This window comes from Pleurodeles waltl, chromosome 7, assembly GCF_031143425.1.
Source record: "Pleurodeles waltl isolate 20211129_DDA chromosome 7, aPleWal1.hap1.20221129, whole genome shotgun sequence".
Lineage (NCBI taxonomy): Eukaryota > Metazoa > Chordata > Amphibia > Caudata > Salamandridae > Pleurodeles > Pleurodeles waltl.
Window position 1 is genome coordinate 1463673612 of NC_090446.1, and position 22675 is coordinate 1463696286.

Here is a 22675-nt window from a genome sequence, read left to right on the forward strand (position 1 = left end):
AGACATCTGTTTTTTCTCACCGGGTCACTCACAGTAGACAGGGGACCTCTGCACAAAGAGGCTGCAGGCAGCGTCTGGAAGTCATCGTACAAAAAGTGGTGGGGTCTTGGTGAGTTAAAAATACTGACCTTTGGATGATTAAAAAGGGGTGTTGGGAGGGTGGGTATATTAGGTACCTTACCTCCACCAAAACCCCACCACTTCCATCCCTTTTAGCATTTACATTGTTGAAACCAACAGTGCTCCCACGTATTTTGTCGGTCGCAGCACACCTCACTCTGTAGCAGAAGGGAGGAAACCCAATGATGAAGCATGCCACCCCACCATGGGGTAACCCTGGTGGGTGAGGTGTTTTTTTTTTTTATTAATTCAAAAAAACATTTTTGTCTCCCTGTGGAAGTTCTTTCGGGGTGGGCCTTTTTGTACGATTACTGAAGCTTTAAGGAGGATAGACCCAGTCTCTTTAAACCCTTTAGTTTGCAGCATCTGGAAGTCCGCAGATGATAAACCCAAGATGCATTATGTCTCTGGAGGGCCAGGGACCATGCTAGCACCTTTGGCCCACTTCAACTCAAGCTAGGGGACAAGGATGCAGTGGTGTTTTCCGATGTCAGATTTTGGAGGTCCGGACTCCTTGCAGTACTTCTGGGGTGCCTGAAGGATGCAGAGGAGCAGCTCCGCTACTCCACAAGAGTTCCTGGGTCTTAGTTGAAGGCTGGCAGTCCTTCCAGGCTTTGGGAGGCACAGCCAGTTGCAAGACAAGCTGTTTTGGGCGCAATTGTCGAGGACAGCAGGCGAGCAGAGCTGGGGCCAAGTCAACTGCTGGTCTTCTGTTCTTGGTTTTGCAACTCTTCAGGGTCCGTCGTCTTCTTTCAAGTCAGCAGGATCTGATTTTCTGGAGCCAGGTGCTCCCCAATATACTGACTTCAGGGGCATTAGGGGAGTGTTGGGTAGAGTCCCTAGTTCTGCCTTCACTAAGATGACAGACTTAGGCCCTAGGTCAGAGGGGTCGGCATCTCCTTACCACTGAGGGGAAGTCAGATTTGCATACTAAAGGAGATGAGCTCTTTGAAGCCCCCAGCCGTGGAATGTTAATTTGCAGGTCATCCTGTTGGAAGGGGTGTGTAGCATTCCTGCCACAGAAGGCTTTGTTGTGGACCACCCAAGATCGAAGGCTGTCACCCCTGGGGGTCAGAAGCTTGTCTGTTGGTTGCAGGCTGGTTAAGACCAGTCATCCACCAAACTATTTTTTGGTAGGTTTTTCTGGTGAGGGCACCTCTAAGGTGCCCTCTGGGTGCATGTATTAATAGATTACTGGAATCAGTGAGGGGTTATTAATACAAGATGTTTGATACCAAACATCCCTATTTTCAGTGCAGCCATCATGTAGCTGCAGAACTCGTACTGACCAGTGTCCAGCATATGTACTAAAAATGGCTTCCCTGATCTCTTATGTCTAAGAATTGACAGACATGGCAGAGGGATATGTGGTCTTGCAGGTAATATAATCAGGGCCAATGGAATTATGCGATTGTGCAGCTGCAGAGATTTTAGCATAATTATAGATTTGCCGCATTTGCCACATAATTCATCATCCGTCGTACAATCTGCAGATTTTAACAAAAAAAAGTTTGTTTCTAGCTCAAACTGTTCAAAAGTTACTAAAAATGAGACAACACGTGTTACCACGCAGTAAAAGCTTAGTAAAGCTGAACTGGTCATCCGTCTGTTGCTTATTGTTATATCTGGGTATTAAATTTGTACTAATGAGGTGCAACCAATGCCCAGAGACTGTTACCAAGTTTAAAAATGACAAAATAATCAAATAATAAGATTACAAAATGTGCTGCATCATGTCGAATAATTTGCCTTTTCCTTCTGCATAATTTACTCTAACCTGCGGCAACATTTGGTGCTCTCCTGCCGCATAATTCCAGTGGTCCTGAATATTATGCACCCTGCCTTAGAGCCCTAAGGTCTGCTGTAAGGGGAAACTTACATATATTGCATGCAGTGTAAGTGGGTATGGCACACATGCTGTGTGCCATGTTGTGATTTCACTTTTAGCTGTACCAAGACACGTAGCCTGCAATAGCAGTCTGTATGAGCTGGGTAATGAGTCCCTGAGGGTGGCACAATACGTGGTGCAGCACTTGGGGACCCTCTTTGTTACCCATGCCCTAGGTATCTGGGGTACTATTTACTAGAGACTTACAGGGGGCCAAAGGTATTGCCAAATGGGGAACAATTGTACAGTTTTAGGAGAAGATCTGCCACGGGGGGCCTGAATAGCAGGAACCCAGTGCACTGTCAAAATTGCATCAAATACCAGGCAAAAGGTAGGGGTGACCATGTCAAAAAGGGGCACTTTCCTAAAAGAAAGAACCAAATATTGAAGACACCAACAAAGAAAGCTTCCCAGAACCCAAGTGAATGAAAAGGCAAAAACGGTTCTGGAGTGGAGGTGGTTATATTAATTATATTGGCTATGTTAATCCAAAACCGTGCCCACGCAACGACCAACAACCAGATTCCTAATTAAATGGATCTAAACCCCAACATTTTAAAGTTAACACAATAATGCAGTACAGAACCACAAACTGTAGGTACCACTTATAAACTGATAACTTGAATTAACATTCCCATTTGAACAATAAGCAAAATAAGGCACCCACTGTCTGAGGTTTGCAGTTCCATTCCCAGCTCTGTCAGAACTTCAGTGATCCTTACCTGGTTGATTTCAGCTGCACTTCATCTTCCTCTTCATCAACAGTGCAGCTCTCTGGGAGCATGCGGTGCTGCGACGCCAAGAAGTTAAACATATCAAAAGTACATTTCCTGAAAATCAAACAGTGTGATCAGAATGGTCCAGCAAAGCAATAGTCAATTGCATAACATTCATTCATCTAAAACACAGCACAGAACTCTACTGGGTGCAACGCAGAACTGCCTCCTAGCCTCTACATAATGCTAAGCAGCACCAATCTCTCTTCCAGGCAAGCAGTGCTGAGAACTTCTTCGTCGACAACAGAAAAAGATCAATCCTTCATGCATTAAAGTATTTGAGCCCGTGGAGACATGTCTTTGGCAGGGGTGAGAGGTTCAGGCATGGTATGACAGCTCAATTGTTAAACCTGTGAAGCCTCAGAGTTTTTCTTCTGCACACCTGGGCACACTACTATGCAGTACTGCAATTTAGATAACTTTTCTTTTAATCTGGCCAGGCTAAGATCTTACAATTAGTAAGCTTCGTGACTTCTGTGATCTACTGTGAGGAGGAGGGCTCTAGACTGAGCTATGAGCTGGCATAGGTGATGCACTGGATTCTAATACCATGTGAAAGGAAACAAGTTTCCAGAAAGGCTATCTTTTCAGTTAGTATGTCATTTATACACTTGAAGATGGTAGTATTTGTTTGCCAGATGGGCTGGATTACTCCCCAGCTGGATGCTGCGGTTGTGTGTAAGAAAAAGTCAATGGACCATATGAGCTTGTAACTTGAAAAGCTGGTTGTGCAGGAAGTTCCTTAAATTATTTCTAATAAGTCTGCTAACAATATATGAAATAAAGACCAAGGAACTAGGGAAAGCTCATCTTATGCGGGGACATTAAGGGTGTAAATCTCTATACACTTAAAGCTTTAAATTTGGTTCCTCTATAAGAAAAAGGTGCTTCCATTATGGTGCTTCAAGCTAAGTAATCAATAAAAAGCTTTATTCAGGCTTTCCTGAAGCATAGTGTGTTACAGGGAAGGGACATTTTGCCTGTTTTTATGCTCTTCAGACATAAAACCAAACAGGTAAATGACAAATGTCAATGATGAGAGGGAAAATATACAGCACAAAAGCCAAGATGGAAGCACAGTAGATTTGTGTACACCTTTCAGACTTCACAGCATAACACTCGGCGTCAAATCCCTAGCTCTCTCCTTCAAACTGAATTTTGTACGATAAATGATAATGGTTCACATTCAGAGCCCATGGATTTTGACTGAAAAGTTGTTTTTCTACTAGTAATCACATTAGAGAGGATTAGTTCAGGTGTGATTCTGGTGTTGCTGTTGCACAAACCATTTACTGTGTTCCACTGGGATATCGCCCATCCTTACCAATCCTCCATCCTCAATGGCCTTGAAGTTCTACATCAATTAGACTATGAACTTACTGACTTTGTTCCTAAATACAAAGACTCCAGCAGAACAAGCTCTCCACATGTTGGACATGAGGAAAATATTGAAGTTCCTCTTGAGCCAAAAGGACATCAGGAGACCCAGACAATTGTTGGCCACTGGAGCTCAATACAATGTTGGCAGCATCATATTCCAGCCCTGATGGCTCCAGCTTACCAGCAGGTGATGCGGTGGACACCCACTGCACTCTGTACGAAGCTCTGTAAGGCAGAAAAACTACCAAATGCCACAATTTGCTCCAGTCCACCACTCCACTGTTCAGAGCAGAGCAGTGGCACAGTTACACAACAGTCCTAATGTTCATGAGTTTCTACACTGGGACATCATCACTACGCCTAAGAAGCATTACATTACTAATTTGGTTTCCATAGACCAGACATTTGAGACTTTTCAGTGATTGGCCACTGACCTTTCAACCAAGGCTATGAGATGACTGATGGAGACAATATAATCCTACTGAGAGGCACTGGTCTATTGGCCTTTAACACACAGGCAAGACTGTCTATGGCTCTACGACGTAAAAAGAGGAGTCTGTCCACCTAACTAAGGTCTGTTGGTTTCCTTTCTGAGACATGAATGAAGGGTGTATGTAGGAAGTTGGCTCTGTATGCACTATTTCAAAGTAAGGAATAGCATGCACAGAGTCCAAGGGTTCCCCTTAGAGGTAAGATAGTGGCAAAAAGAGATAATACTAATGCTCTATTTTGTGGTAATGTGGTCGAGCAGTAGGCTTATCAAAGGAGTAGTGTTAAGCATTTGTTGTACATACACACAGGCAATAAATGAGGAACACACACTCAGAGACAAATCCAGCCAATAGGTTTTGTATAGAAAAATATCTTTTCTTAGTTTATTTTAAGAACCACAGGTTCAAATTTAACATGTAATATCTTGTTTGAAAGGTATTGCAGGTAAGTACTTTAGGAACTTTGAATCATTACATTAGCATGTATACTTTTTACATAAAACACAATTGTAGGAAGTTGGCTCTGTATGTGCTATTTCAAAGTAAGGAATAGCATGCACAGAGTCCAAGGGTTCCCCTTAGAGGTAAAATAGTGGTAAAAATAGATAATACTAATGCTCTATTTTGTGGTAGAGTGGTCGAGCAGTAGGCTTATCCAAGGAGTAGTGTTAAGCATTTGTTGTACATACACATAGACAATAAATGAGGTACACACACTCAGAGACAAATCCAGCCAATAGGTTTTGTATAGAAAAATATCTTTTCTTAGTTTATTTTAAGAACCACAGGTTCAAATTTAACATGTAATATCTTGTTTGAAAGGTATTGCAGGTAAGTACATTAGGAACTTTGAATCATTTCAATTGCATGTATACTTTTCAAGTTATTCACAAATAGCTATTTTAAAAGTGGACACAGTGCAATTTTCACAGTTCCTGGGGGAGGTAAGTTTTTGTTAGTTTTACCAGGTAAGTAAGACACTTACAGGGTTCAGTTCTTGGTCCAAGGTAGCCCACCGTTGGGGGTTCAGAGCAACCCCAAAGTTACCACACCAGCAGCTCAGGGCCGGTCAGGTGCAGAGTCCAAAGTGGTGCCCAAAACGCATAGGCTAGGATGGAGAGAAGGGGGTGCCCCGGTTCCGGTCTCCTTGCAGGTAAGTACCCGCGTCTTCGGAGGGCAGACCTGGGGGGTTTTGTAGGGCACCGGGGGGGACACAAGCCCACACAGAAATTTCACCCTCAGCAGCGCGGGGGCGGCCGGGTGCAGTGTAGAAACAAGCGTCGGGTTCGCAATGTTAGTCTATGAGAGATCAACGGATCTCTTCAGCGCTGCAGGCAGGCAAGGGGGGGCTTCCTCGGGGAAACCTCCACTTGGGCAAGGGAGAGGGACTCCTGGGGGTCACTTCTCCAGTGAAAGTCCGGTCCTTCAGGTCCTGGGGGCTGCGGGTGCAGGGTCTTTTCCAGGCGTCAGGACTTAGGTTTCAGAGAGTCGCGGTCAGGGGAAGCCTCGGGATTCCCTCTGCAGGCGGCGCTGTGGGGGCTCAGGGGGGACAGGTTTTGGTACTCACAGTCGTAGAGTAGTCCGGGGGTCCTCCCTGAGGTGTTGGTTCTCCACCAGCCGAGTCGGGGTCGCCGGGTGCAGTGTTGCAAGTCTCACGCTTCTTGCGGGGAGATTGCAGGGTCTTTAAAGCTGCTCCTTGAAACAAAGTTGCAGTCTTTTTGGAGCAGGTCCGCTGTCCTCGGGAGTTTCTTGTCTTTTTCGAAGCAGGGCAGTCCTCAGAGGATTCAGAGGTCGCTGGTCCCTTGGAAGGCGTCGCTGGAGCAGAGTTCTTTGGAAGGCAGGAGACAGGCCGGTGAGTTTCTGGAGCCAAGGCAGTTGTCGTCTTCTGGTCTTCCTCTGCAGGGGTTTTCAGCTAGGCAGTCCTTCTTCTTGTAGTTTGCAGGAATCTAATTTTCTAGGGTTCAGGGTAGCCCTTAAATACTAAATTTAAGGGCGTGTTTAGGTCTGGGGGGCTAGTAGCCAATGGCTACTAGCCCTGAGGGTGGGTACACCCTCTTTGTGCCTCCTCCCAAGGGGAGGGGGTCACAATCCTAACCCTATTGGGGGAATCCTCCATCTGCAAGATGGAGGATTTCTAAAAGTTAGAGTCACCTCAGCTCAGGACACCTTAGGGGCTGTCCTGACTGGCCAGTGACTCCTCCTTGTTGTTCTCATTATTTTCTCCGGCCTTGCCGCCAAAAGTGGGGGCCGGGTCGGAGGGGGCGGGCAACTCCACTAGCTGGAGTGTCCTGCGGTGCTGTGACAAAGGGGTAAGCCTTTGAGGCTCACCGCCAGGTGTTACAGCTCCTGCCTGGGGGAGGTGTTAGCATCTCCACCCAGTGCAGGCTTTGTTACTGGCCTCAGAGTGACAAAGGCACTCTCCCCATGGGGCCAGCAACATGTCTCTAGTGTGGCAGGCTGCTGGAACTAGTCAGCCTACACAGATAGTCGGTTAAGTTTCAGGGGGCACCTCTAAGGTGCCCTCTGGGGTGTATTTTGCAATAAAATGTACACTGGCATCAGTGTGCATTTATTGTGCTGAGAAGTTTGATACCAAACTTCCCAGTTTTCAGTGTAGCCATTATGGTGCTGTGGAGTTCGTGTTTGACAGACTCCCAGACCATATACTCTTATGGCTACCCTGCACTTACAATGTCTAAGGTTTTGTTTAGACACTGTAGGGGTACCATGCTCATGCACTGGTACCCTCACCTATGGTATAGTGCACCCTGCCTTAGGGCTGTAAGGCCTGCTAGAGGGGTGTCTTATCTATACTGCATAGGCAGTGAGAGGCTGGCATGGCACCCTGAGGGGAGTGCCATGTCGACTTACTCGTTTTGTCCTCACTAGCACACACAAGCTGGCAAGCAGTGTGTCTGTGCTGAGTGAGAGGTCTCCAGGGTGGCATAAGACATGCTGCAGCCCTTAGAGACCTTCCTTGGCATCAGGGCCCTTGGTACTAGAAGTACCAGTTACAAGGGACTTATCTGGATGCCAGGGTCTGCCAAATGTGGATACAAAAGTACAGGTTAGGGAAAGAACACTGGTGCTGGGGCCTGGTTAGCAGGCCTCAGCACACTTTCAATTGTAAACATAGCATCAGCAAAGGCAAAAAGTCAGGGGGCAACCATGCCAAGGAGGCATTTCCTTACAACAATAAGCTGTTTTAAAAGTGGACACAGTGCAATTTTCACAGTTCCTGGGGGAGGTAAAGTTTTGTTAGGTTTCACAGGTAAGTAAGTCACTTACAGGTTTCAGTTCTTGGTCCAAGGTAGCCCACCGTTGGGGGTTCAGAGCAACCCCAAAGTTATCACACCAGCAGCTCAGGGCCGGTCAGGTGCAGAGTTCAAAGTGGTGCCCAAAACGCACAGGCTTCAATGGAGAGAAGGGGGTGCCCCGGTTCCAGTCTGCCAGCAGGTAAGTACCCGCGTCTTCGGAGGGCAGACCAGGGGGGTTTTGTAGGGCACCGGGGGGGACACAAGCCCACAAAGAAATTTCACCCTCAGCGGCGCGGGGGCGGCCGGGTGCAGTGTTAGAACAAGCGTTGGGTTCGCAATGGAAGTCAATGAGAGATCAAGGGATCTCTTCAGCGCTGCAGGCAGGTAAGGGGGGGCTTCCTCGGGAAACCTCCACTTGGGCAAGGGAGAGGGACTCCTGGGGGTCACTTCTGCAGTGAAAGTCCGGTCCTTCAGGTCCTGGGGGCTGCGGGTGCAGGGTCTTTTCCAGGCGTCGGGACTTAGGTTTCAGAGAGTCGCGGTCAGGGGAAGCCTCGGGATTCCCTCTGCAGGCGGCGCTGTGGGGGCTCAGGGGGGACAGGTTTTGGTACTCACAGTCGTAGAGTAGTCCGGGGGTCCTCCCTGAGGTGTTGGTTCTCCACCAGCCGAGTCGGGGTCGCCGGGTGCAGTGTTGCAAGTCTCACGCTTCTTGCGGGGAGATTGCAGGGTTCTTTAAAGCTGCTCCTTTGGATAAAGTTGCAGTCTTTTTGGAGCAGGTCCGCTGTCCTCGGGAGTTTCTTGTCGTCGTCGAAGCAGGGCAGTCCTCAGAGGATGTAGAGGTCGCTGTCCCTTTGGAAGGCGTCGCTGGAGCAGAGTTCTTTGGAAGGCAGGAGACAGGCCGGTGAGTTTCTGGAGCCAAGGCAGTTGTTGTCTTCTGGTCTTCCTCTGCAGGGGTTTTCAGCTAGGCAGTCCTTCTTCTTGTTGTTGCAGGAATCTAAAATCTTAGTTTCAGGGAAGCCCTTAAATACTAAATTTAAGGGCGTGTTTAGGTCTGGGGGGTTAGTAGCCAATGGCTACTAGCCCTGAGGGGGAGTACACCCTCTTTGTGCCTCCTCCCAAGGGGGGGGGGTCACATCCCTAATCCTATTGGGGGAATCCTCCTTCTACAAGATGGAGGATTTCTAAAAGTCAGAGTCACCTCAGCTCAGGACACCTTAGGGGCTGTCCTGACTGGCCAGTGACTCCTCCTTGTTTTTCTCATTATCTCTCCTGGACTTGCCGCCAAAAGTGGGGGCTGTGTCCAGGGGGCGGGCATCTCCACTAGCTGGAGTGCCCTGGGGCATTGTAACACGAAGCTTGAGCCTTTGAAGCTCACTGCTAGGTGTTACAGTTCCTGCAGGGGGGAGGTGTGAAGCACCTCCACCCAGAGCAGGCTTTGTTTCTGTCCTCAGAGAGCACAAAGGCTCTCACCGCATGAGGTCAGACACTCGTCTCTCAGCAGCAGGCTGGCACAGACCAGTCAGTCCTGCACTGAACAATTGGGTAAAATACAGGGGGTATCTCTAAGATGCCCACTGTGTGCATTTTTTAATAAATCCAACACTGGCATCAGTGTGGGTTTATTATTCTGAGAAGTTTGATACTAAACTTCCCAGTATTCAGTGTAGCCATTATGGAGCTGTGGAGTTCGTTTTTGACAGACTCCCAGCCCATATACTCTTATGGCTACCCTGCACTTACAATGTCTAAGGTTTTGCTTAGACACTGTAGGGGCATAGTGCTCATGCACATATGCCCTCACCTGTGGTATAGTGCACCCTACCTTAGGGCTGTAAGGCCTACTAGAGGGGTGACTTACCTATGCCACAGGCAGTGGGAGGTTGGCATGGCACCCTGAGGGGAGTGCCATGTCGACTTAGTCATTTTCTCCCCATCAGCACACACAAGCTGGCAAGCAGTGTGTCTGTGCTGAGTGAGGGGTCCCTAGGGTGGCATAAGACATGCTGCAGCCCTTAGAGACCTTCCCTGGCATCAGGGCCCTTGGTACCAGGGGTACCAGTTACAAGGGACTTACCTAGGTGCCAGGGTTGTGCCAATTGTGGAAACAATGGTACATTTTAGGTGAAAGAACACTGGTGCTGGGGCCTGGTTAGCAGGGTCCCAGCACACTTCTCAGTCAAGTCAGCATCAGTATCAGGCAAAAAGTGGGGGGTAACTGCAACAGGGAGCCATTTCTTGACAGTGACCAAAACACATAGGCTGCAATGGAGAGAAGGGGGTGCCCCGGTTCCAGTCTGCCAGCAGGTAAGTACCCGCGTCTTCGGAGGGCAGACCAGGGAGGTTTTGTAGGGCACCGGGGGGGGGGACACAAGTCAGCACAAAAAGTACACCCTCAGCAGCGCGGGGGCGGCCGGGTGCAGTGTGCAAACACGCGTCGGGTTTTCAATGGTTTCTTATGAGAGATCAAGGGATCTCTTCAGCGTTGCAGGCAGGCAAGGGGGGGCTCCTCGGGGTAGCCACCACCTGGGCATGGGAGAGGGCCTCCTGGGGGTCACTCCTGCACAGGAGTTCCATTCCTTCAGGTGCTGGGGGCTGCGGGTGCAGGGTCTTTTCCAGCCGTCGGGAAATGGAGTTCAGGCAGTCGCGGTCAGGGGGAGCCTCGGGATTCCCTCTGCAGGCGTCGCTGTGGGGGCTCAGGGGGGACAACTTTGGTTACTCACAGTCTTGGAGTCGCCGGAGGGTCCTCCCTGAGGTGTTGGTTCTCCACCAGTCGAGTCGGGGTCGCTGGGTGCAGTGTTGCAAGTCTCACGCTTCTTGCGGGGAGTTGCAGGGGTCTTTAAATCTGCTCCTTGAAACAAAGTTGCAGTTCTTTTGGAGCAGTGCCGCTGTCCTCTGGAGTTTCTTGTCTTTCTTGAAGCGGGGCAGTCCTCAGAGGATTCAGAGGTCGCTGGTCCCTTGGAAAGCGTCGCTGGAGCAGGTTTCTTTGGAAGGCAGGAGACAGGCCGGTAAGTCTGGGGCCAAAGCAGTTGGTGTCTTCTGTTCTTCCTCTGCAGGGGTTTTTCAGCTCAGCAGTCCTCTTCTTCTTGTTAGTTGCAGGAATCTAAAGTTTTAGGTTCAGGGAGCCCTTAAATACTAAATTTAAGGGGGTGTTTAGGTCTGGGGGGTTAGTAGCCAATGGCTACTAGCCCTGAGGGTGAGTACACCCTCTTTGTGCCTCCTCCCAAGGGGAGGGGGTCACATCCCTAATCCTATTGGGGGAATCCTCCATCTGCAAGATGGAGGATTTCTAAAAGTTAGAGTCACCTCAGCTCAGGACACCTTAGGGGCTGTCCTGACTGGCCAGTGACTCCTCCTTGTTGTTTTCTTTGTTTCCTCCGGCCTTGCCGCCAAAAGTGGGGGCCTTGGCCGGAGGGGGCGGGCAACTCCACTAGCTGGAGTGTCCTGCGGTGCTGTGACAAAGGGGTGAGCCTTTGAGGCTCACCGCCAGGTGTTACAGCTCCTGCCTGGGGGAGGTGTTAGCATCTCCACCCAGTGCAGGCTTTGTTACTGGCCTCAGAGTGACAAAGGCACTCTCCCCATGGGGCCAGCAACAGGTCTCTAGTGTGGCAGGCTGCTGGAACCAGTCAGCCTACACAGATAGTCGGTTAAGGTTTCAGGGGGCACCTCTAAGGTGCCCTCTGGGGTGTAGTTTACAATAAAATGTACACTGGCATCAGTGTGCATTTATTGTGCTGAGAAGTTTGATACCAAACTTCCCAGTTTTCAGTGTAGCCATTATGGTGCTGTGGAGTTCGTGTAAAACAGACTCCCAGACCATATACTCTTATGGCTACCCTGCACTTACAATGTCTAAGGTATTGCTTAGACACTGTAGGGGTACAGTGCTCATGCACTGGTGCCCTCACCTATGGTATAGTGCACCCTGCCTTAGGGCTGTAAGGCCTACTAGAGGGGTGACTTATCTATACCTACATAGGCAGTGAGGGGCTGGCATGGCACCCTGAGGGGAGTGCCATGTCGACTTACTCGTTTTGTTCTCACAAGCACACACAAGCTGGCAAGCAGTGTGTCTGTGCTGAGTGAGGGGTGTCCAGGGTGGCATAAGACATGCTGCAGCCCTTAGAGACCTTCCTTGGCATCAGGGCCCTTGGTACCAGGGGTACCACTTACAAGGGACTTATCTGGATGCCAGGGTGTGCCAATTGTGGAATCAAAAGTACAGGTTAGGGAAAGAACACTGGTGCTGGGGCCTGGTTAGCAGGCCTCAGCACACTTTCAATTCAAAACATAGCATCAGCAAAGGCAAAAAGTCAGGGGGTAACCATGCCAAGGAGGCATTTCCTTACAGTGCATGTGCTAGTTTTTTAATCTTTACAAATAGACTGGTGAAGGGTAATGTCTACTGGATCCCACTGGGTTGTGCTGCACATGATCTCCTTTATGCCTTGCTGTAATGTCAATATAGGACATTCCAACCTGCAGTTACATATATGTATACTAACAGATGGCTGTCTGTAGGAAGTTGGCTCTGTATGTGCTATTTCAAAGTAAGGAATAGCATGCACAGAGTCCAAGGGTTCCCCTTAGAGGTAAGATAGTGGCAAAAAGAGATAATACTAATGCTCTATTTTGTGGTAGTGTGGTCGAGCAGTAGGCTTATCAAAGGAGTAGTGTTAAGCATTTGTTGTACACACACACAGGCAATAAATGAGGAACACACACTCAGAGACAAATCCAGCCAATAGGTTTTGTTATAGAAAAATATATTTTCTTCGTTTATTTTAAGAACCACAGGTTCAAATTCAACATGTAATATCTCATTTGAAAGGTATTGCAGGTAAGTACTTTAGGAACTTTGAATCATTACATTAGCATGTATACTTTTTACATAAAACACAATAAGCTGTTTTAAAAGTGGACAGCGCAATTTTCACAGTTCCTGGGGGAGGTAAGGTACTGTTAGGTTTCACAGGTAAGTAAGTCACTTACAGGTTTCAGTTCTTGGTCCAAGGTAGCCCACCGTTGGGGGTTCAGAGCAACCCCAAAGTCACCACACCAGCAGCTCAGGGCCGGTCAGGTGCAGAGGTCAAAGAGGTGCCCAAAACACATAGGCTTCAATGGAGAGAAGGGGGTGCCCCGGTTCCAGTCTGCCAGCAGGTAAGTACCCGCGTCTTCGGAGGGCAGACCAGGGGGGTTTTGTAGGGCACCGGGGGGGGGGGGGGTGGGGGGGGACACAAGTCAGCACAAAAAGTACACCCTCAGCAGCGCAGGGGCGGCCGGGTGCAGTGTGCAAACACGCGTCAGGTTTACAATGGTTTTCAATGAGAGATCAAGGGATCTCTTCAGCGTTGCAGGCAGGCAAGGGGGGGGCTCCTCGGGGTAGCCACCACCTGGGCATGGGAGAGGGCCTCCTGGGGGTCACTCCTGCACAGGAGTTCCGTTCCTTCAGGTGCTGGGGGCTGCGGGTGCAGGGTCTTTTCCAGCCGTCGGGAAATGGAGTTCAGGCAGTCGCGGTCAGGGGGAGCCTTGGGATTCCCTCTGCAGGCATCGCTGTGGGGGCTCAGGGGGGACAACTTTGGTTACTCACGGTCTCGGAGTCGCCGGAGGGTCCTCCCTGAGGCGTTGGTTCTCCACCAGTCGAGTCGGGGTCGCCGGGTGCAGTGTTGCAAGTCTCACGCTTCTTGCGGGGAGTTGCAGGGGTCTTTAAATCTGCTCCTTGAAACAAAGTTGCAGTTCTTTTGGAGCAGTGCCGCTGTCCTCTGGAGTTTCTTGACTTTCTTGAAGCAGGGCAGTCCTCAGAGGATTCAGAGGTTGCTGGTCCCTTGGAAAGCGTCGCTGGAGCAGGTTTCTTTGGAAGGCAGGAGACAGGCCGGTAAGTCTGGGGCCAAAGCAGTTGGTGGCTTCTTTCCTTCCTCTGCAGGGGTCTTTCAGCTCAGCAGTCCTCTTCTTCTTGTTAGTTGCAGGAATCTAAAGTTTTAGGTTCAGGGAAGCCCTTAAATACTAAATTTAAGGGCGTGTTTAGGTCTGGGAGGTTAGTAGCCAATGGCTACTAGCCCTGAGGGTGAGTACACCCTCTTTGTGCCTCCTCCCAAGGGGAGGGGGTCACATCCCTAATCCTATTGGGGAATCCTCCATCTGCAAGATGGAGGATTTCTAAAAGTTAGAGTCACTTCAGTTCAGGACACCTTAGGGGCTGTCCTGACTGGCCAGTGACTCCTCCTTGTTATTCTCATTATTTTCTCCGGCCTTGCCGCCAAAAGTCGGGGCCGTGGCCGGAGGGGGCGGGCAACTCCACTAGCTGGAGTGTCCTGCGGTGCTGGCACAAAGAGGTGAGCCTTTGAGGCTCACCGCCAGGTGTGACAGCTCCTGCCTGGGGGAGGTGTTAGCATCTCCACCCAGTGCAGGCTTTGTTACTGGCCTCAGAGTGACAAAGGCACTCTCCCCATGGGGCCAGCAACAGGTCTCTAGTGTGGCAGGCTGCTGGAACCAGTCAGCCTACACAGATAGTCGGTTAAGGTTTCAGGGGGCACCTCTAAGGTGCCCTCTGGGGTGTAGTTTACAATAAAATGTACACTGGCATCAGTGTGCATTTATTGTGCTGAGAAGTTTGATACCAAACTTCCCAGTTTTCAGTGTAGCCATTATGGTGCTGTGGAGTTCGTGTAAAACAGACTCCCAGACCATATACTCTTATGGCTACCCTGCACTTACAATGTCTAAGGTATTGCTTAGACACTGTAGGGGCACAGTGCTCATGCACTGGTGCCCTCACCTATGGTATAGTGCACCCTGCCTTAGGGCTGTAAGGCCTGCTAGAGGGGTGGCTTATCTATACCTGCATAGGCAGTGAGAGGCTGGCATGGCACCCTGAGGGGAGTGCCATGTCGACTTACTCGTTTTGTTCTCACAAGCACACACAAGCTGGCAAGCAGTGTGTCTGTGCTGAGTGAGGGGTCTCCAGGGTGGCATAAGACATGCTGCAGCCCTTAAAGACCTTCCTTGGCATCAGGGCCCTTGGTACCAGGGGTACCACTTACAAGGGACTTATCTGGATGCCAGGGTGTGTCAATTGTGGATACAAAAGTACAGGTTAGGGAAAGAACACTGGTGCTGGGGCCTGGTTAGCAGGCCTCAGCACACTTTCAATTCAAAACATAGCATCAGCAAAGGCAAAAAGTCAGGGGGTAACCATGCCAAGGAGGCATTTCCTTACACCGTCCGTCCTGGAAGCAGTTTACTTGGTGTATGGCTGAGGTCTCCAGTGCATTCCATTTGCCTGTATAGGCAGTTTCTCTGCCTCAGGAAACTTAGTGCTCCCTAGTTACCAATGCTGTGGCTCTCCCCCAAGAGGAGACACTACAGAGGCAAAGGCGAATGAAACCTGAACCAGCTCAAATTGGTTTTGTAGTAGACTTTGGGCAGGAACCCTGGAAATGGAGATGTGGTCTAGTACAGTGGGTCCCAATCTGTGGTCCGGGGACCCATGGGGATCCACAAAGCCTACTCAGGGGGTCCGCGACTGCTTAGAAAATTAAATTAAATAATATTAACAGATTAGGTCCCCAGCTTTCAGTAATGACTCAGCGGGGGTCCCCGGATTCCAATAATGATTCAGTGGGGGATCCCCAGAATCCAGTAATGATAAAGTGGGGTCAACAGATGTCAAAAGGTTGGGAACCACTGGTCTAGTAGGTCAACTTTGGACTTGTGAATCTGTGATCATGGGTTCTACTCCTAACTCTTCCAGTTGAATGAAAACTGTATGATTATGAACAAACCACTTAATCTCCATGAAACAGAAATGTAGCAAAATACATCTACATTCATGCATACAAATATAAGTGGCTGGCAACTGCAGGAAGAATGCACCTTGAGGTTTGCTGGAATCATCAATCTTAAAGGATGCAGACTATTTGATTGTCTCAGGAAGCCAATTTCAGCAATTAGAGGAGTGTAAGTACTGGACCTCTCAGCCAGACAGGGTTTATTTTTGTCAAGAAAAGTCAAAGGAGGTCAGAGGAAGCCTACATACCAAAAATCAAGGAAGATATTGCACCAGCAGGAACTTCTGCATTGTTTCTATTCTTCCTTCAGAAAGAACAGAGGTCTTTGAAAGCTTGAGGAGGCACCTAGTTGCTTCAATGAAGAAACAAAGGAGACCTACCCGACTTCAAGATGTGCTGAACTCTGTCTTCGAGGAGACAATCTGATCTGAAGGAAGACAGTGTCAAGTGTATTGCCTAAACAAGTTAATTTCCTTACATCTGAGTGATACTCTAAACGTGGAGTCCTCTCATTCTAAATCCACGAGGTAGAATTTTTTCATGCAACAGCAGCTGTTCTGCCAGTTGCAGCTTCGTCCCACCGCCAGAAGTGACAGAGAACTGCATATAGTCAACCCCTTCTCACTGACATTAGTTACTCATGCAACTTTCATGCACTCAGATGTGGAGCGACTAACAAATTGGGTGATAGTGAGCTCAAGGTAAACTGAGACCATATGATTTAACAGAAGGGGCATGGCTCAATCTGCAGTTAGAAAGAGTTTGTACCAGAAAGAGCGCTATTGAAGGTAACCTTTTGTTCTGATGGATAATTCTTACCACAGATTACTCGCATTCTGAGTAAATATCAAAGCAGTAATCACAAATTGGTGGTAGGTTTGAGGATTGGACTCATAGCAGGAAGTCCTGCAGACCAGAGGGAAAATACCCCTTTCTACGGACCTGAGAACTAAGATGATCGTGCCTGGAAAAGGTATGGTTAGAAGCTCATGTGGCAGCCTAGCAGATGTCAAACACAGGAACGCACCACAAAAGTGCATAGTTGTTGGCTTTGTGTAAGTGTAGTAAGACCTTAGCCTTCAGGAAGCTCCCTCTTGGCAAATGTATAGCAGCTAAATATACAGAATGATACATAGACAAAGTGTTTCTGAACCACCCTTTAATTCTCCGAACAGTCCTATCGATGTATAAAATAAGGGTCTGCTTGGAATACAGGGAATGACGTCTCTTCTCCTCTCTAGAGGGACGTGCTAGTCAGAAAAAAAACAGGAAGCATGATGGACTGTCCCACATGGAATGTCAACAATCACCTTAGGGAGGAGGGATGTCTTTGTCCAGAGCACCAATTTGTCTGAATACAAGGAAGAATATAGTGGATGCACACAAAGCTTGTAAGCTCATTGGCGTAATGTGCTAAAAGATCCTAACAAGGAACACACTGTGCGCGGAGTGGAAATGCATGCACAACAGTTGATTTGAATAAAGAGGGCTGATAAGTCAAGCACAGAAAGGCCTCAAGGGTCAACAAGTAACCTTTAACAGTGCCAATCGCAAAATATTGCTGGGCCAGTGACAAAAGAAAGACACAGAAGCACAGACAGCTTAGCTTGGAGAGCGGCAATGTGTTGGTCCTTGCACAAATGCCACCAACTTAATCTAAAGGCCTGAAGAAGCAGACTGGATGTAAAGGCGGCATGGAGGCAGAATCACATCTATCCCTTCAGACAGCATATCAAATCCATTCAGCTCAATTGCCATTCACGGAGGAGTAGATTATGGGCAATCTGAGCTAGAACCCTGCCCTGTTGCAGGGTTCTACAAATATTGGGAGCAGAGTATCCTGAAGAGGTGGCCAGATTGAAGATAGGTGCTCAGATCCAGCAGTTCAAAGTACTAAGCTCTCTGAGCCCAGCATGGAGGTGTCAAGATAAGCTGAGCCAGTCTTGTGATGTCAGGATCAGCTGGGCCCAGTTCCTCTTGACCTATTTCAGGACTTGAGGAATCAGCGACAGACAGTAATTTCTATAGGATGTAAAGTCCTTCTGCTGGAATCTAGAAGTGGGGGGATTTGCTGTAGGGTACAAAAGAAGCAACACAGAACCTTTGTCAGAGGCAGCAAAAGACCTACCCAAGTCTTCAACTATCTCTGGGTGCAGATGCCATTTGTGATTAGGAAAGATGACACCTGCTGAGGTAGACTGCTCGGATGCTGAGAGAGCCAGTCAGGTGATTGTCAGTCAAGGTTATCCAACAATGGTCTGGCTACTTCCAAAACTACAGTGCCTTCAGGCACAAAACCCAATCACCTTGTTTGCTGCAGCACCACTTGGAAGTAATGTTGTCCATCAGAACCTAAAGTGACCTGCTCCTGTATTTATGTATGGATCAGAGGTGATGGGTATAGGTGGTAAGAAGAGATGGGATTTAGAAGAAGGAAGGTGTCTAAAAAGGCTAGTTGGCCTCCCCTCCTCGTACATCGCGCAGGCGATTAGGATAGAGACAGGTTTGTGCAGAGACGTTAAAATTCTGGATAAGAATTGATAACGTAGGAATATCAAAAATCTCCCAGTTATGTAAAAAGGAGATACTGCAAAGTGAATTAACCTGGGCACGGGGGTGGTTAGAGGAAGAAAATGCAGATGTTTGAGAGAAATAATTGCATAAGACTGATATGGCAGGACTGCATCATACCCAACACTAACAGGTCAGGCCCAATTCATATGGATAAAAGACGGGGGAAAGTTGTGCCCGGTTTGATCAGGTGCAAGGATTAAGTATTAAAAGAAAAAGCAAAATAAGAACAAGATGTGGTATGAGAAGAGAGGATTTCTTAAAAGTGGTGACTTTAAAGTGTGTCTCATAAAAAGTTTGTTTGATGTTGAAGTAAAAATAAAAGTTGTAGAATCCTCGTGTGTTGGTATAAGTGGGTAACATGTTTTGGTGGATGATGTAGAAGATGGAGTCTAGAGCGGTGTTGGTAAGTTGGTTTGCATGTTATGTGAAACAGTAACTGTTGGGCTGGTGGTTTTTGATTTGCATGTGCGGCCATGCAGGTGATATGTGCTCTGTAGGCATTGGTGAAAGAGTTGCAAGGTGCTAAAATTTACTTTTGTTTTGGTTTACAATGCAATGTTTGCACACAGTTGTTAATTGAGAAAATCTACGGTTGTGTGAACAAGTCATTGACAGACCCTTATATACAACTATGTTAACATCAATTTTGAAGACAACGCTGTTATGAAAAAGGGAGCACACTGAACACACCGAAACTACCACACAAACTCATCCAACTGTTCACACACAAACTCTGTAATCAAAGAAATTACATTGGAAGACTTACCGGATGTACACCTCTGACCTTGCACAACCACTAGGGTTTATGGGTAATTCTTCCTCCACCTGCTCTTGCTGATGGAAGCGGAACTTGTATTTGCGACACCGCTCTGCACCAAACAGCTGCTCAACAAGGAATATTACAGCATCGTGATGTAACCCAAGCATGCGTAACCCGCTCATTCCTGCAAGACAACCATATAAAGATAAGTTCAGCTGCAAATGGAAAGGACTGAGAGCTGGTGCAGGAGTAAAGGACAGAGCGAGACATGGATAGTTTGAGAAAGCAGCCAGAGGACAGAGATCCAGCATAGATATGAGAGAAAGAGAATGTCTGAGGGAGTGATCAAGACAAAAGGCTCCGGTGTCAGAATAAGAGAAAACACGCATTAGAAGGGCAGAGAAAGGTACAGGTTTAAAGGTTAAAAACAAGGTGGGCAAGTCTGAAAGGCAGGCGTGAACGAGTCTGAGTGTCCTAATTTGTATTAGTGGAACAGTTCCTGGTATATTTTGGTGCACTACTAGAATGTGAAAATGAATGGAACTGTGCTCCTCGATAACTCAGGAAGGAGAGTTTTAATAATATATGATAAGATAAATTGTCAAATGGTACAGTTACTGGAAGTATATTCCCAGACACCCTGTGCTTATGCTTTAATCTTGTAGCCCTTACCGGTGAATGAGATATTTCTCAAGCGACCAATGCCACGTGCCTCCTGCACTTTTTCTACTACTGCCTTCCAAGCAACTGTAAAAGGAAAACAAAAAGTCTGATAATCGATCCATTCACTTATCTGTCCATCCACATTTCCTCTTGCAGTCTTTTCCATTAATTACAGACAAGAAATGACATACATGTACTTCATTTTCATGGGGACCCTTTACTCGTTTCACCTACTGCATTCCTCCACTTCAAGAGCTCAGGTGTCACGGGGTTACTACATACAAGCAATCAATGCAGTGAAGGGAAAGATCTAATACCACTTCATCCAAGCACTGCAGGAAGAACTGGCACCTCTTAACATGTCACCTACACAGGTTCTGACATACTACCACTTACCCCTCTATGCAATCACAGGACAGACACAAATACAAAACAGTACTCCCAAAATCACTCCACAAAGAAAACAGCAAAACTTAATATTTGTAACATTAGGTCTCCAACATGACTATATTTTAATCATATAACTGTGGTAGAACATTTAATAATAAAACAATTCTAAGTTGATATTGATCTAGTTGAGGCATTAAGCAGCGCAACTGGTCAAACAATGCAGTTATTTCTGAAACATTGTAATTTTATTTCTGACCTTTCTGTAGGCTCACAGTTTATAACAGAAGTGTTTAGATATTAGCTGATGAAACTATAATGAGCACAGACTGTAAGAACACAAGTAACCTGCAACTGTAGTGTTGCAGCTTAATGTATAATCCTGCACCCATTTTTTCCCCACTGAAAAACATTTAAACTCATGACTTCCATCTAAAAATCCACAATGCCCTAAATGACTTCTGTAAGGAAATGCCTCCTTGGCATGGTTGCCCCCTGACTTTTTGCCTTTGCTGATGCTATGTTTACAATTGAAAGTGTGCTGAGGCCTGCTAACCAGGCCCCAGCACCAGTGTTCTTTCCCTAACCTGTACTTTTGTATCCACAATTGGCAGACCCTGGCATCCAGATAAGTCCCTTGTAACTGGTACTTCTAGTACCAAGGGCCCTGATGCCAAGGAAGGTCTCTAAGGGCTGCAGCATGTCTTATGCCACCCTGGAGACCTCTCACTCAGCACAGACACACTGCTTGCCAGCTTGTGTGTGCTAGTGAGGACAAAACGAGTAAGTCGACATGGCACTCCCCTCAGGGTGCCATGCCAGCCTCTCACTGCCTATGCAGTATAGGTAAGACACCCCTCTAGCAGGCCTTACAGCCCTAAGGCAGGGTGCACTATACCATAGGTGAGGGTACCAGTGCATGAGCATGGTACCCCTACAGTGTCTAAACAAAACCTTAGACATTGTAAGTGCAGGGTAGCCATAGGAGTATCTGGTCTGGGAGTCTGTCAAACACGAACTCCACAGCACCATAATGGCTACACTGAAAACTGGGAAGTTTGGTATCAAACTTCTCAGCACAATAAATGCACACTGATGCCAGTGTACATTTTATTGTAAAATACACCACAGAGGGCACCTTAGAGGTGCCCCCTGAAACTTAACCGACTATCTGTGTAGGCTGACTAGTTTTAGCAGCCTGCCACAAACCGAGACATGTTGCTGGCCCCATGGGGAGAGTGCCTTTGTCACTCTGAGGCCAGTAACAAAGCCTGCACTGGGTGGAGATGCTAACATCTCTCCCAGGCAGGAATTGTCACACCTGGCGGTGAGCCTCAAAGGCTCACCTCCTTTGTGCCAACCCAGCAGGACACTCCAGCTAGTGGAGTTGCCCGCCCCCTCCGGCCAGGCCCCACTTTTGGCGGCAAGGCCGGAGAAAATAATGAGAAAAACAAGGAGGAGTCACTGGCCAGTCAGGACAGCCCCTAAGGTGTCCTGAGCTGAGGTGACTCTGACTTTTAGAAATCCTCCATCTTGCAGATGGAGGGTTCCCCCAATAGGGTTAGGATTGTGACCCCCTCCCCTTGGGAGGAGGCACAAAGAGGGTGTACCCACCCTCAGGGCTAGTAGCCATTGGCTACTAACCCCCCAGACCTAAACACGCCCTTAAATTTAGTATTTAAGGGCTACCCTGAACCCTAGAAAATTAGATTCCTGTAACTACAAGAAGAAGGACTGCCTAGCTGAAAAACCCCTGCAGAGGAAGACCAGAAGACGACAACTGCCTTGGCTCCAGAAACTCACCGGCCTGTCTCCTGCCTTCCAAAGATCCTGCTCCAGCGACGCCTTCCAAAGGGACCAGCGACCTCGACATCCTCTGAGGACTGCCCCTGCTTCGAAAAGACAAGAAACTCCCGAGGACAGCAGACCTGCTCCAAGAAAAGCTGCAACTTTGTTTCCAGCAGCTTTAAAGAACCCTGCAAGCTCCCCGCAAGAAGCGTGAGACTTGCAACACTGCACCCGGCGACCCCGACTCGGCTGGTGGCGATCCAACACCTCAGGAGGGACCCCAGGACTACTCTAAGACTGTGAGTACAAAAACCTGTCCCCCCTGAGCCCCCACAGCGCCGCCTGCAGAGGGAATCCCGAGGCTTCCCCTGACCGCGACTCTTTGAATCCTAAGTCCCGACACCTGGGAGAGACCCTGCACCCGCAGCCCCCAGGACCTGAAGGACCGGACTTTCACTGGAGGAGTGACCCCCAGGAGTCCCTCTCCCTTGACCAAGTGGAGGTTTCCCCGAGGAACCCCCCCCTTGCCTGCCTGCAGCGCTGAAGAGATCCCTAGATCTCCCATTGACTTCCATTACAAACCCGACGCTTGTTTCTACACTGCACCCGGCCGCCCCCGCGCTGCTGAGGGTGAAATTTCTGTGTGGGCTTGTGTCCCCCCCGGTGCCCTACAAAACCCCCCTGGTCTGCCCTCCGAAGACGCGGGTACTTACCTGCAAGCAGACCGGAACCGGGGCACCCCCTTCTCTCCATTCTAGCCTATGTGTTTTGGGCACCACTTTGAACTCTGCACCTGACCGGCCCTGAGCT

The 22675-nt window shown here is 48.3% G+C and overlaps 1 protein-coding gene across 2 annotated transcripts in view; it reads right to left on the reverse strand.

The window, feature by feature from the left end:
- KMT2B (lysine methyltransferase 2B) overlaps positions 1-22675 on the reverse strand; it is a 728361-nt gene that overhangs the window by 27535 nt on the left and 678151 nt on the right. For both annotated transcript variants that reach the window (XM_069201148.1, XM_069201147.1), the window contains exons 31-33: positions 19700-19774; positions 19034-19211; positions 2731-2838 (exon numbers count right to left, since the gene is read on the reverse strand). In XM_069201148.1, coding sequence (XP_069057249.1) covers positions 2731-2838; positions 19034-19211; positions 19700-19774 — 361 coding nt within the window. The remainder of the gene's footprint in view (positions 1-2730; positions 2839-19033; positions 19212-19699; positions 19775-22675) is intronic.